Here is a 15,227-nt window from a genome sequence, read left to right on the forward strand (position 1 = left end):
CTAGTAAATTGTTTTCTAAAACACTGCATTGACTGTAACTCTTAAAAGCAATGTATACAAGTACTAGTTGCCCTGGATCTTCAACAACACTTGACACTGCCACATTATTAAGGAGAAAAGTGGTATCTCATTGTGGTGAAGAAACTGACAGCTACTCTCGTACTGAGCCTACCATTTGCTATGGGGAGGCAAAGAGCCAGCCCAAAGCAAGCCTCACTAGAGCCTGATTTTAAGCTAATCTCATAGCCTGGGGACCTGTAAAACATTGCTTTGGACCATTTACTTGATTAAAAAGGACAACAAACCCTAGAGCATCATTCTGAAGGATGCCATGAGTATGTGGAAATTAATAGGCATTTTTTTTAAATATAAGGTTTCAATTTTAGATTCTCTCCCCCTTCTCTAATCTCTAGCGTGCTTGGAGAGGAAATAAGATTAAATAAACATATGTTAAGTGAATGAATAAATGCTTTTCCAGGGAACTGTGAGAGGAAATAAAAACTGTGGACATAAGAGGACAAGATAGGGCACAATGTAAGGTGTGCAAAATCAAAGAGAACTTGAATTCTTTGAGCTTGGGTTCCCTCCCCAATAAAACAAATATCTAGTACTAAGAAATTGCTACGGAAAATAAGTAAGGTTTTACTTTTACCAAGCCAGCTTAGAGCAAATAATCTTCGAGATGCTGAATGTTGAGATGCAGAATGTTAACCCTAGGATGGCATCGTAATACTAACTTGTGCTTCTCTCTCCACTCACACAGGAGAACAGGAAGCCTAGGGAGAGGGGGCAGAACACCTGGTACTCTACATTTTTAAGCCTGGCATCAGCCTAACTTCTCTTGCCATCCTTTCTCAGGTATGGGTTCAACCAGCCTTCTTTCTTTGGGCCAACCCTTTCCTTGCTACTGAGAAAGGTGTTACTGATTTCCACCCTTTAAAAGCTTTTAATTGATTTCCACCATTTCTTGACCTCTCTCAATCCACCTTTCCATAAGAACTGAGAGACAGAAAGGTAAAGCTGTCTGTGAGATGTCTAGGTACTCAAAATGGCCCTGGGCCTAGATGCCATGCAACTTTTAGGGGGAACCTCTCTGGGTCACAATGCCACTATCCATGAAGAGGGATGTCAAAACTAGATAAATCTAACTTTCTAGCAAGAGATAAGAGCAGGAGACAGATCACAGGACAAGAGAGTGGGTCTGATGACCCTCAGAGCCACTAGCATCTGTCAAGAGGTAGGAAGAGAAGGGCACAAGGAAGCTTTGCAGAAAGGTCCCTGCAGAATCCCGATCGCTTTCATTTCCTGGGTAATGGCACTGAATGGCCCCTCAGCTTGATGAAAAGGCTTTGTTAGTCTCCAGTTATTAATCACCTGCAGTTGGTGGGAATGTCTCCCTCTGCGAGGGAACATTTGAGATTATTGCTTAATTAACAAGGTTTATAACAGCACTAATGTGTCCTATTTTTAAAAAAGTTATAAAAATTAGCCAGAATGCAATGCTGTAGCTCATTTAGAAAACTCAGACACACTGCGAAAGGTCATTTGACCTTAATAAGGTTTAACTATCATTCTGGAGCTTGTCATTAGGGTAAGACTCAGCTAATTCCTCCTACTTTCATCTTTCTAAAGAGGGTTCAATACACATCCCATTTTTCTGCCATCCGCTAAGGAATAGATTTTAACATCAAAGAAAAAAGCCTTACCAGTCTTGTGAACGTAGAAGCGTTTGCCATTTTCATATAGCAAATGTGACTACATGTGATTTTTTAAAATCATACAAAATAAATACAAACAATCTCAATCCAGCTAGACAGCTTGCCTGGGAAAAACCAGCCAAATACAATCTGGAATAACTCAAATAATTAGGCTAAAAATGGTGACTGTGTGGTAGGATGGGACATAGACTTCACACCTGTCTGGCTGTAGTAAAAATAAGAAAATAAAACATCAATATTGTGTTTCAGTAAGATAGGAAACCTCGGGTGACAAATGCAATGCCTGAAAACCCAGTTTAGCTGGGCTTGCTTTCTAATAATTGGTATGGCCTTGGGCAAGTTAATTTCCTTCTCATCTACTCACAAGACCAGTTTTCACACAAGGTTCTTAGGAATCTGTGATGAAAAGAGGACTGAGGTTAGTCCTAAGCACTGTGGGACACAGGACAGAAGCACCCACTATCCTATGAGGTCAGAAACAGCCTCCTGTAGGATGATTCCCTTAAGCAGATCTGGGTGGTGAGCAACTGTGAGCTCAGCAAAGCAGGGTGGGGTAGAGGGTAGTGTAACTCTGTTCCAGGCACTGGGAAGAGCATGTACAAATGCCCAAGGTGAGAGGGGTTGAGGCTTGGGCAGGAAATAAAAGTCTTTCATGCTGGTAATGACTTAAGGGTCTAAGGGTAACATTGCTGAAATAAAATGAAACTGGGAATATAGACAAGGGCTAGATTGTGCAGGTGTTTATATGATGTAGTAACTTACCCTTCAATAATGAGAATTCTGGCTGTGATGGGTGGTGGTAAAGGAATAATATCTGAAAACTCAGTCTGGTTACATGATGGGGAGAGGAATATGGAAGCTACTAGAAGTAATTCAGGAGAATAACGATGTGCCCTTCCCTTTCATAGAGACAATGGGCATGAGGAGAAGTGAAGAGATTAAAAGGTACTGAGGGTCAGAGAGATGGCAAGGGAGGCCCGAGAGAGAGGTGCCATTCACCCAGTCAGGGAATGTAGAAGTTGCAGCAGGCTTTATCCATCCTAGCCCCAAACAAGAGGCTCATAAAACTTAGCTTACCATGGAGGCAAAGGAGAAAGACAATTATGAAGTAAATCTGAAATGCTGTGCAGAGCCTTTACATAGGGTCATGCGACAAAGCAATGGAGGCACTGCTTGGGAGGGGGAGCCATGGCGGCCCCTCTGACAAGCAGGCAGGATGTGTAGCTCAGAAGGAATAACACCGTGGGCAGTGAGGACAGGAGGAAGCTGGAAGAAAGCTTTGGTGGCTACAGCAAGGGTAGTAGGAAGTATTTGGGAATTATGTGAGATGAGATTAGTGGAGTCACCTGAGGCCAGATCAACCTTAAGTCAGAGGGGAGGAGTGGGTTTTAACTGATGGCAGTGGGCACACTGAGAGCAAGAGGAGGGTAGGAAGGGAGGTCAGTGAGGACAGTGTGGAAGGGGGAGAGAGGCCCGCCCAAGACACCGAGGAGGCAGAAGGGAAGGGGTCCAGCGCACACCGTAGGACAAGAGGCTTAGAAAGGAAGGGATGGTCATGTCCAATGATGCTACTGAGAAGGGAGCCTTGGAATTAGACCTTGGATTTAGCGATGAGAAATCACATGGCACTTCCCAGTGACGGCTGAAAATACTTTGGGTAGATGGGGGGAGTGGAGGCAAATAGCAGGGACATCACCAGAACAGAAACAGTGTAGACATAGGCTTCAAGAAGCCTGGACATGCAAAGGAAGACAGACATGGCCGCAGCAAGGTGACAAGAGTGGCCTGTGAGTGCTGGATTTGCTTTTGTTAGAAATGAGTAGTCAAAGTATATGCAATCATTCTGGGACGGGACCAGGAGAGGGGAACACAACTGGAACAGGTGTTAGGAAGGCCAGTGGACCTCAATGCAGAGCCTAGGGAGAGATAACCAACAGCTTCATCCAGAAGGAAACCTTTTCTGGAACGAGATGCAGAAGAATGGGGGATTACAGTAGGTATGGTAGTTGAAGCTGTGAAAATTCACTTGCTTTTCTCTGTGAAGGAAGAGACAAGGCCTTCTACGGAGTGAGATTTTGTTAATTTTTTTGGGGGGGGGGTCCGGTCGTGGGGCCTGAACTATGGGCCTGGGCGCTGTCCCTGAGCTCTTCAGCTCAAGGCTAGCGCTCTACCACTTGAGCCTCAGCGCCACTTCCAGCTTTTTTCTTTTTGCTTATGTGGTGCTGAGGAATCGAAACCCAGGGCCTCAGGCATGCAAGGCAAGCACTCTACCACTAAGCCACCTTCCCAGCCCTTGTTATGTTTTGAAAGTGGGGAAGGGGATGAGAGAGGGACCCTGGGAAGACTTGCTCTAGTCTGCAGTGGCCCTAAATCAAAGAGCTGAGGTGTCTACTAGACAGTTTTACTGCTACAATTCTAAGCAGCCCTGACTACTACTTTAAGAGGAAAGTTTGCAGTTGGGGAAATGAAACATGGAAGAAAGCGATTTGAAAAAAAAAAAAAAATCACCCTAAAAGCTGATCAGGGATTACCTCATCATCTGTTTCATTTGCTCAAATCTCATTTAATGGGTGCCAGGCATGGCACTAGACAATGAGAATGTGGGAGATCATTACAGGCCTTTACCCTGAGGCAGATACACAGTGGACGATTTGATACCAACGTGTGACAATGGTAGGGACGGCCAGTTTTCTGAAGGCCTAACAAGTGTCCCAGAGGCAGAGTTTGGCAAAGCGGGGATCCCTCCCCCCAGGAAGACTTCTTTCATAGGGCAGCCTCCAAAATCAGCCTATTCATTTCAGGCAGCAGCCAGACTGAAAGTTATTTCTGAGTACCTAAAAGTGGCTGCCTGAATCAGTTAATCACAGGCCAGCCATACTTTCACAATAGAAAGCCTTTGAGCCGAGCTGGGACTGTGTGGGTTTCAACTCAGGCTCTGAAACCTGTAGCTGTATCCTGAGTTTAAGGAAGGTCCTTTAATCTCTGTCCATTTATCTCTGCTTCCCCTGCTCTACCCTTAGTCTGTGAGCATCAATTCCCCTCCAGATCACTGCCTCAGTCTTCTTACTGACCTCCCATTAATCACTCTTTCACCCAGTGAAGGCTTCCATTTCCTCTATGGTTAGTAAACACAAGATACTCATCATGGCTTCACATCCCTGGCAAAACTGGCTCACGTCCACCTCCCTAACCTCACTTTTCACCCGTGAGTTTCTTCACCCCTTGAGCATGCTGGATTTTGCACTATAGCTTACTCTGCCAGACTTGTCATTCTTCAGTCCTTCCCAGGGCTGTATGTCTTCCACATCCAGCTAGAGGACCCTGGGTCAAGCAGGCCTCCTCACATACCCTAACTGAGGCAGCCTTGTGTCCTATCACATCCTGTTATGATGCTCAGAGTACCAGAAACTGACTTGATCATGGACATATTTGTTGCCTTCCCACAGCACCTGTTCAGACCACAAAGTCTGCTTAAAATACACATGCCAACTCACTGAGTCTTACTTTCTCCATCAGAATATGGCAGACTGGCCCTTGGAGGGTAATGGCTATGAGTCAGGTTTTGAAGCCAGCTCTGCTGATGGGACTCCTGGTTCTCATCCTGCCAGCTTTATGACCAGAGCAAGTTCCCTAATATCCCTGCGTCTCAGTTTCCTTATCTATGCAAAAGGATAATAATAGCAGCCAACAGTTGGGTTGTTAGTGAGATAATGAGTTAATATATGTAAAAGTGTGTCAAGACAGACTCATTAAAAAAAAACCAGAACCTGAGACATAATAAGTGCTCAAAATAATTAGCAATTACTATATTCTCTCTTCTCCCTCTGCTCCACTGACTGTCCCTTTGTTTTGCGATATCTGTACAATAACGAGTCGTTCTTATGTTCTCCTATGAGTTCTTATGTTCTCTTATGAGCTTCTCATAGATGAGTACTAAGTCTTGTTCTTCTATGTGTCCTTGGAATCCAGCAGAGGGTAAGAGCTTGGTGAGTGGAGGGAGAGAAGGTGGGAAAGAGAAAGGGACAAAAAGAAATGAGAAGATAAGGAAATGAAAGATATATGGTCCTAGAAGAGAGGAGGAAAAGAAGAAGAGAAGAAAGGAGGAAGTGAGGGAGGGAGAAAAGGGAAGGAAAAAAATCCAGGAGTCCAGAATATGTGTCTCTTCGGGAGACAAATGTCTTTGTTTCTCTGTCTGCCCTTTCAAACAGTACAAAGAAATGACATCTAGTGCCCCTCAGCCAGTCTTCTCTCATTTATTGTTCCAGGCACAGAGCTAGCACCATAAGAACTACGGCCCAGCCAGAACCTATACTGCTCCCTACACACACAGCACTCCTTTCCCATCTCCAGACTTCTGTTCCAGTCATCTGCCTCCCGAAGTACCTTTCCACACACCTGCATCTCCATGTCTGATGTTCAAGGCCCCATTCAGTGACATCTTTCTCTAGGAACTCTTCCCTGGTTTTTTGGCATCCTCCTCTCCTGAGAACTCCCAGCATGCTGTCTGTCATGATAGTTCCTGGAGCTGTATTTGTGTCCTAGCCATTCACCCTGTCCTAGGTGAGCTTGTCAATGACATCTGGAATACTGGCTCTGGTGTGACTGTCTTCTGCTCAAGGGCCCAACACACAGGGGCTCCAGTGTTTTGCCTAATACATTCCTGGTAGATTGAGTGGAATGCCGGCCACTGTGGGTCTGCCCTGTGACTCACCTCTGACGATGCTTAGCTTGTGAGGTGAGAGGGGTGGCTTCGGGACAGCATCCTTTTTTTTTTTCGTCGCAACTCCGGTGACACTTCTGTTTTTCAGAACATCTGTTCCCCAAATCATGACTGCCAAGTTCTTTGTGTACTTGGAATCTCCTTGGGTTACTTGTAGCTGGTGCCATTTCTCTTCATCAACCCAAATCCCGCTTCCCAGATGGACCTGAAAGAGATAAGAACATCACACCTGTTTAGTCTGACAGGTGGGCAGCTGGAAACTGCTTCTGTCCTTAAAAAAGCACTGCTACACAACTATCAGGAATTCATGCCACACACAGTAAATTAAACGCTCTTTAAGGGTAATAACAGCTATTATTTATTGAACATCTATAGTGTGCCAGGCTTTATTTAAGATTTTATACTCACTAATTCAAATTTTGGCAATCCTAGATGGTATTATGACACTAACTAAACTTCAGATGAAAAACCCAGATTAATCAAGGTGGAAATGATTTTTCCAGACGTTACCCAACTAGTAAGTGGCAGAGCTATAAGTTCTAAACTATATTCATGTAATTGCAAAGCTAATCAGAGCCTGCCAAATCTCAGGACATGAATGTTTAATGCCTTTCTGTGTTATATGTTAGAGAGACCGGTCTCAGCTGGGCTGTGGCTCATAGCCTGTAATGCTAGCTACTCAAAAGGCTGAGATCTGATGGTCATGGTTCTAAGCCAGCTGGTGCAAGAAAATGTGTGAAACTCCTTATCTTTTTTTGGGGGGGGGGTTCGCTCATGGGGCCTGAACTCTGGGCCTGGGTAGTGTCCTTCTGCTCTTCAGCTCAAGGCTAGCACTCTACCACTTGAGCCACAACGCCACTTCTGGCTCTTTTCCTTTTGCTTATGTGGTGCTGAGGAATCGAACCCAGGGCCTCAGGCATGCAAGGCCTTCCTTCCCAGCCCGACTCTTTTATCTTTAGTTAAGCACCTCAAAAAAGTCAGAAGTGGAGCTATGACTCAAGTGACAGAGTGCTAGCCCTGCATGAAAAAGCTAAGAGATACAACCATGCCCTGAGTTCAAGCCCCAGTATCAGTACACACACAAATTTAAAAAAAAGAAGGAAGAAGAGGAAGAAGAATAGTAATAACAACAATAATAATATGAAGATGAGAAGAATAAAGAAAAGAAAGAAAAAAGAAAATAGAAGAAGAGGAAGAGGGGGGAGGAGGAGGAAGAAGAAGAGGAGGAGGAGAAGGAGGAGGAGGAAGAGGAAGAAGAAACACCAACCAGCTTCCTTTTAATGTGAATATTCTGGGACACATATCTAGGAATGAAGTAAATGTCAGGATGGTTGAAGGCTCCCTAGATGATTACAACTTACAGCTCAGTTTGAAGTTCACGAGGTGAGTAGCTGCCCAGGTTCTGCCACTAATAGGGAATATGCTTGTGTGAACCATTCCCCTGCTCTGAGCTGCAGTTTCTCTGCCTATCAAGTAGGAGGTGTGTATCTCATCTCAAAGTTCATCCTGCTGGCTCAAAACACCTATGATCTTTGTCAAATTAAATGCAACCACCATGTACCTAGGTTAATTCTGATAGCACATAAAAGTGAACACAATCTTATACTCCTTTATAAGTGAAGCAACCAGAAAGTTGGCATGCAGAGTCAATAAATTACTATACTCTCTTTACTCCAGAATGATCTTGCAATAAGCCACAAGCTTTTAAATCTGTGCTCCTTTCTGCCTCTTAACAACTTGTAAACCATTTGCTAAGATTAATCATTAAAAATAGTTTTGACTTTGACGTTGCCATTTATGTTGAGCTTCTGCTGAAACTATGAAAGGAGGAAATGGCCTCTGTGGGGTGGAGGGGAGGCAGCTGCTAATGAGCTGAACTTTCCAAGGGGCATGAGGAGGCTCAGCTGAAGGTCCTTGTTTTCAGAAAGACCTGCAAGTCGCCATTATCACAAGGTCAGAAGATGTCTCAAGAGAGGTCCTGCTCTGAGAGACTGTGCATCCACCCAAACTGATGGCAAACCACAAGACCAATTGCTCAAAAGTGATTAATGCTCTTTCTGGTAAAGTATGGCTTGGGAAAGAAAGTGGGCACAGAGATGGACAGGTCAGCCAGCAGCACTTCTTTACCAATTACTGAGGTTTTCTAACTATCAAAAAGAAAAGAAACTAGTAGCACAGCTTACTCTCTATTATTAGGAAGTAAACAGCCCACCTGCTACAGCTGACTTCACTTCCTTTTGTTTAAAAGATCGCTCAGACCACAACAGTGACTGGAGACCCAGGTTCACCTGGCCTCACTCTGTTGTCAACATCAGTATCGAAAATCAGTTTGTTCTGCTCAGAAAGATAAGCAACCCTGGGGTGAGACGTGTTGTCTAGTCAAGATCAAATTGGGCCTTTTCCTGCAGGTGGAACTGCAGATGGGTAGTCTGTGCCTGGTGGGTGGCCTGATGCCCCCTTAGTCAACTTCCCTTGATGACCCTTGAGTCACCCACACAAGCTTCCTGAGATGATAAGGGAAAACAGTGAACTTTGAATTGGATAAAGTTCTGACTTGGATAAGTTCTGAATCAGAAAACCTTAGCGTGGAGGATGAATTCAGCCTACCCTTTTCTATCCTGATCTTGTTTTCCTCTCATCTTTTAATTTTTTATTCTTAAATGTACACTGACACTTTAACCCAAGGCTTTTTGAAGACAATGCAGTCATTGGTACTTTTGGAGTACCTACACTGAACACAATTTATTCAATCCTCAGTACAACCTTAAGAGATAGAAATAGGTTGACACTATTATTCCTGTTTTTCAGCTATGAACAGAGATTCAGAGGGTCTAAATTACTTTTACCAAAACACACAGTAAACCTTGAAATCAAGATTTCAACTCAGATCTATGTAACTCAACTCATCTCAGCTTTCCCTGCTGTCTCCAAGTGTGAAGGTGGTACTAATGCAGCCAAAAAGAGCAAACGTAACACATTAATGCTCAGTTCTTGAGACTTCTTCTGCATCTGCTAGCCATGCCCTGTGCCGGCCCTCAGTGCATTCACTCCTGCAGACAAGGAAATTAGGAAAGAAGCCATGGGCTGGACTTGTCTCCAGTCACTGTACTAAGCCATCCTATAATCACTGACATTAATAGTCTTAAAACACTGCTTTCCTTCTTTGACTAGATGACCTCAGCAGTCTTCCAACTCTGTTTTTATATGTCAATCCCTTGGAATTCTGAACAGCTCCCTGTTTCTTATCACATTAGATCTGATCTCTTCAGAGTGTCTTTAAAGATTCATGAAGATCCCAGGTCTATTCTATCTATGAACTTAAAGGTCCATCCCTCTATGAATCTCCTGAACTCCTCCACTTGCTTTTACTTGTAGTGTGCTATGAGAGAAAGAGGGGGGGGGAAGTGGGCGGGGAGGGGCTCTGAACTGTCTTCCTAGGTGCAAATTCTGTCTCTTCTTACTAGAGGGTTAATGGCAACTGGTCACTTTACCAACTGTCACTTTTTCAACGATTCCATGGGCATAATATCTGCTAATTCATAGAGTTGCTTTGATTAAATGAGATGAGCTAAGCTGAGCACCGGTGGTTCACGCTTGTGATCCTAGTTACTCAGGAGGTTGAGATCTGAGGATAGTAGTTCAAAGCCATCCCAGGCAGGAAAGCTCATTAGATTCTTATCTCCAACAAACTACCATAAAGCCACAAGTGAAGCTGTGGCTCAAGTGGTAGAGTGCTAGCTTGGAGTGTAATGGCTAAGGGCCATTGCCCAGGCCCTCAGTTCAAGTCCCCCCCCCCTTCCACCCCCCCCCCCCCCCCGCCCAAATCCAGTAACTACACCCTGGTCCTTCTTTGCCTATTTGTGTATCTCTGCTCATGCCATTCCTCATGTCCAGGAATTAATTAATGCCTTCCCTTCAGTCACCAAAAGCTTGCTAATTTTTCCAGCCCCAGCCTAAAATCCAGGAAACACTGCATAACTGCACCAGGGCCAAGTTCTGAAATTTCCATCCTATGTGGAGCCTTTATCCTGACTCCAGTCTGTGACTCATGGCATATTTCAGTTAGGGGAGGTCAAGGCTTTGCCTCTCCTGTCCTTATAAAGTGATCAGGACCAATCTGAACATGGATGTAAGAAACAACTGGGCATACTAACACATCTTAATGGCACTGTTTTTCAGTTCTGAAGAGTTAGTGTTCCTTGGAGAAAAGAACACTTTCTGACATTTACTTGAGTAGAAGGTTGATCAATGTTATAACACAGAATAGAATGGCCCCAGGTAAAACCATTTGTGGGCTGATCCTGGACACTTGAGACAAGGCCTCAGGAGGTCGCCATATTTGAGGCCACCTGAGCAGTGTGCAGCTCTTAGGGGTACAACAAAATTGACTGGAAAGAGCACTTGCCCAGGAGCCAGGAGATGTGGCTTTTTGTTTCTGACTGCCTCTAACCTATTCAATAATAGATGAGTCCTTTCTCTAGATGTGTTTCCTCATTCATGCCATGTGTAAATTAAGATTATTTAATGCTCTTTGCAGGCTTATGATCCAGTGAGTTTGTTGTTGTTGTTGGTGGTGGTGGTGGGGCTTGGGCCTGGGCTCTGTCCCTCAGCTCTTCAGCTCAAGGCGAGCACTCTACCACTTCAATCACAAGGCCACTTCCGGTTTTCTGGTGGCTAATTGGAGATAAGAGTCTCAAAACTTTCCTGCCTGGCCTGGCTTTGAACTGCTATCCTCATATTTCAGCCTCCTGAGTAGTTAAAATTATAGGTGTGAGCCACTGGTGCCTGGCTCCAGTGAATTTTTGAAATAAAGCATCTTCAACAAAGAAAAGTAATGTACTTCATGAGGATCGAAAAGTAACTTGTGTGGTATGACCTATTTATGCAAACTGCTGAAATATTTGAACAGAATGTTAGTATTATTTGTCAGGGAAAGTGATTAAAAATATGGCAACAAAGTATTTCCTTGTAAACACTTAAAAGGACAAAACAGATTACCTATTCTAAATTAATCCCATTTCAGGGCTCCAGGCCCTTCAGATATTACTTGCACAAAGAGAAGGAAGGGTCGGAGAAGAGAGTGGAGCCAGGACAGTGAGGGTGCTCATGGGATGAGAGAAACGCCGCTGTGGGAAGCTGCCATCCATCTCCAGGGTATCTGCTTTCCTCCCCTTTAATAAATCTCTCTGCCTGACTACAAATGAGCTGCTAACAAAAACTAGGTGAGTTTTATAGCAACACGTTGGTTAAAAAAAAAGAAAAGAAAAACAAAAGAGACATTTCCAAGATCTATGGATCAATTGATGGGCAAAGAATTAAATGGAGCTTCCATAGCTGTTTCCTTGGGGAGAATGTTACCTTTGCAAAAGAGGACTCCTTGCGATGCTCAGAACTGTCCATCAGCCTTCAAAGCAAGAGCGAAATAGATTTCTCTTGGAAGCTATGTTAAGAAAAACTGTAGTCACTCCACTATGTGGACATGACTAAAAGAAAATCAACAAACCCAGAATATTCTTCTATTCTTTTATCTTCAACTAGGGAAGATTCACCAAACTTAGGTACACAGTTTGAGTCCAAAAGACCTATGGAGAGAATCAGTCCAATCTGTCTTTCATGGTAAGGATGCTGAGGCCCAGAGAGGCGAAGGACCTGCCCAAGGTCACACAGGTAGGACAGAGTTAGAACTCTGCTCTGCTACAAACTCAGGGTTCCTACGTCCCACTGGGTCACCATGCCTGTCCTCTGCAAGGCTGACTGGTGAAGTCTGTTAGGTGAAGAAAAGACAAAGCCTGGGCCTGCGTCAGCCCTGCTCCTTCAGGGGAGGAGCACTCAGTGGGAGATGCAGGGAAGAACAGCATATCCAAGAGAGCCCTGAAGACTAACAAGTTTCATTTCCTCAGCTTGACAATATTTGCTTTGGCTCAGGTTGGCCAGTTGTGGGGTTTTATCTGGACAAACCCAAATCAAACAATCTTTCTTTTTTATCCACCCACTAGGGAACGATACCAGATAAACAGAGACCTTTTGTAGCACGAGGCAAGAAAAAAAAATGTACTGATACAGATGACTCTGGGGAAAAGCCAAGGTAAGGTCTATAATGTGTGCTGTGGAGGCAGAGGATATAACACTAAATCTGGATTTTACCCCGGCCTACACAAAAGGCTCTGTTGGACCTCCTCAAAGATGAATTTACCAGGGTCTCACAAGGATATCAGAACCATTTTCTTCCCTGCCCTGTGTTATATTACGCGATTTTAAGACTTCCAATGGTGATAGCTTTACTTTTCATCTCTGTATCAGTATACTACCCAGCCATTTGTTTTTCAGGAGAAAATCTGAACAATGGTATGTGGCCTTAGGATTGTGGGGTAGCTACCACTGAATGCACAGCGGGAGGTGGCTTGGGGACAAAAAGTGTTTCATTTACCTCTGCATCCCTGGTATAGGATGGAGACTGGGAATAAACTTCATAAATAGTGAGTGAATGGACACGGAGTTGCTATCTGTAAACCAGGTATTTCGGTTCTAGTTTACCATGTAAATGTTAAGCATCTGGTTTTATAGGAAGGTAGGACAACTTCATCCAACTATTAAGGTAATTGGTTTTTTAAATCTCACTCATAAGTTATTTTAAAATGTTGTTTTAGTTTTATAGTTACTCTGGCCCCATATTTTTAAAAAAAAAAAAGAAGGAAGAGGAAAAGTCCCAGCAGACCTACACTAGTTATTGCAAATCAATTATGCAAATAGTCATTCAGGCCTGGGCCAGAAGGCCAATCAGCCCAGCCATTTTGGAAAGCTCCCACCATACTCTCCAGTTTACTCTGACTAGCAGACACTTGCAGGGAATGGATATTGAGCTTTAAACACTACCTTTCCATTGTCTAGGATATACTTGTCCATGACAGGTGCAGGAGCAGGGAAATAGGACGACGTATTTGCTTCCTCACTGAAAGTGCTCCGTAACTCCGGCTCGGGCTCGAGACATTCTGACTTTACTTTTTCCAAGTCAATGGCGGGACCTAGGCAGTTAAGAAAAGAGATCTGTCTAGAACTCCAAGGAAAATAAAAGGCAAATATTCTTTTTTTTTTTTGCATGTTTTTTAATTTTATTTTTATTACTGAAATAAAATTCCCCAAAATTTTATTGAGTGAAAAGGCAAATATTCTTTGAACTATGCATCTACCAGTACATAGTGGCACAAAAAATATGGTAGCGATTTTTGTCCATTGTTCTATACTTAAACCCAGGCTTGAAAAGAATACGACGTATGAATGTCACAAGGGAAACAGTGAAAAACTGGAGGACAAGAATGGATTAGACTTTAATTAAGTAGGAATGAGGAACACTTATAGGGTGTCATTGTCTACATGGAAAGGCAGGGACTTAACTTCCTGAATAGGAAAAAAAGGTTCAGTTCAAGCTGTGTTGGACAAGCAGTGGCAATGACTAGAAATGGGAATTGTGTTCTTGCCAAAAACTCTGTGGCAGAAGGAAGTGAGGGCAGTTATGGGGAGAAATGTAAAGCCATGCCCTTCACTAGGACTTTGTATCTGGATAGAGACATTCCCACCAAGAAATTAAAATACAGGGGCTGGGAAGGTGGCTCAGTTGTAGAGCACTTGCCTTGCACGCATGAGGCCCTAGGTTCGATTCCTCAGTACCACATAAGCAAAAAGAAAAAAGCCAGAAGTAGCGCTGTGTCTCAAGTGGTAGAGTGCTAGCCTTGAGCTGAAGAGCTGAGGGACAGGGCCCAGGCCCAGAGTTCAGGCCCCACGACCGGACCCCCCCACCAAAAAAAAAGAAATTAAAATACAGTACAGATTAAGCCCCTGATTGCCTTATCCAGCAGCTACTTTGATTTTTATTTTAATGCAATCAACACAAATTATGTGAGATTTAAGCAGTGAGAAGAAGCTGGATAAGAAAACTAGGTGGCAATGGTTTCTAAAGGGGATGTTTTCTCTCCATTAGCTTTAAAAAATGATGGGCTATTTTTTAAATCACCTATTGTGTCTTGATTACTGAAGGGCAGAAAACAGGATGAAAACAGGTAAATAAGGCCAAATGACTTGATTAAATTTTGTGGGAGAACATCTCCAAATGCCTACAGAGTTTAGCATGTTAAAATTCTTCCTATGCAAACACTTTAGTTGTTTAATGGATCAGGGAATTGTCTGTGGCATAGGATTCAACTTAGTAACAGATGACTTAAGTCAGGTCCAATCTCTTATCCTAACCACGTGGGTAATTGGGTCTAAAGATCTTTATATATTATTAACTCCCTTGTGCAGGGATTTGGTGGCAAATCTACATTCAGTTGCCAAGACCTATACTTTGGCTTGCAGTATGGAAGGTAGTGGTGATTTTGTTACTAAAATCCTTCATGACAGGGCTTCCCAGAAAGAGAATATCAATCCTGAGTTTCTGGAAGCTGCCAACTGAAAGAACCTCTGAATTCTCCACAGATTTAGGCACAAACCCTGCACAAAGCCAAATACAAGATGGCTGGGGAGCAGAACAGTGCAGATGAAAGCTGTTGCTTCATCTTGGTAGGGAGAGTTCTCCAGTCTCATTCCTGGCTTGGCCATGTTTTAATTGTGCAACCACATGCAAATGAGCTGCAGATGCAGTGTGGCTGGCAGAGTTGAAGGATTGATAACATCACAATCATACTCTCCTAATAAAGTGTATCTTGTTCAAGGACTGGGTCTAGGTCTTATTTTTCCCTTTGTCACAGAAACTGTCACTGAATAGGTGCTTTCTAAATGTTTGTTGAGTGAATAGA

At 43.5% G+C, this 15,227-nt stretch overlaps 2 protein-coding genes across 3 annotated transcripts in view; both read right to left on the minus strand.

Annotated features, from left to right (window-relative positions):
- Agbl4 (AGBL carboxypeptidase 4) overlaps positions 1 to 15,227 on the minus strand; it is a 1,043,215-nt gene that overhangs the window by 186,544 nt on the left and 841,444 nt on the right. The gene's annotated exons all lie outside the window — the stretch shown is intronic.
- The window catches only part of Bend5 (BEN domain containing 5), a 50,882-nt gene that overhangs the window by 1,337 nt on the left and 34,318 nt on the right, over positions 1 to 15,227 (minus strand). For both annotated transcript variants that reach the window (XM_042679066.1, XM_042679074.1), the window contains 2 exons: positions 13,312 to 13,460; positions 6,430 to 6,643 (listed from right to left, as the gene is read on the minus strand). In XM_042679066.1, the coding sequence (XP_042535000.1) occupies positions 6,430 to 6,643; positions 13,312 to 13,460 (363 nt within the window). The remainder of the gene's footprint in view (positions 1 to 6,429; positions 6,644 to 13,311; positions 13,461 to 15,227) is intronic.

The sequence above is a fragment of the Dipodomys spectabilis genome, unplaced genomic scaffold, assembly GCF_019054845.1.
Source record: "Dipodomys spectabilis isolate Male_0828 unplaced genomic scaffold, ASM1905484v1 ptg000002l, whole genome shotgun sequence".
Classification (NCBI taxonomy): domain Eukaryota; kingdom Metazoa; phylum Chordata; class Mammalia; order Rodentia; family Heteromyidae; genus Dipodomys; species Dipodomys spectabilis.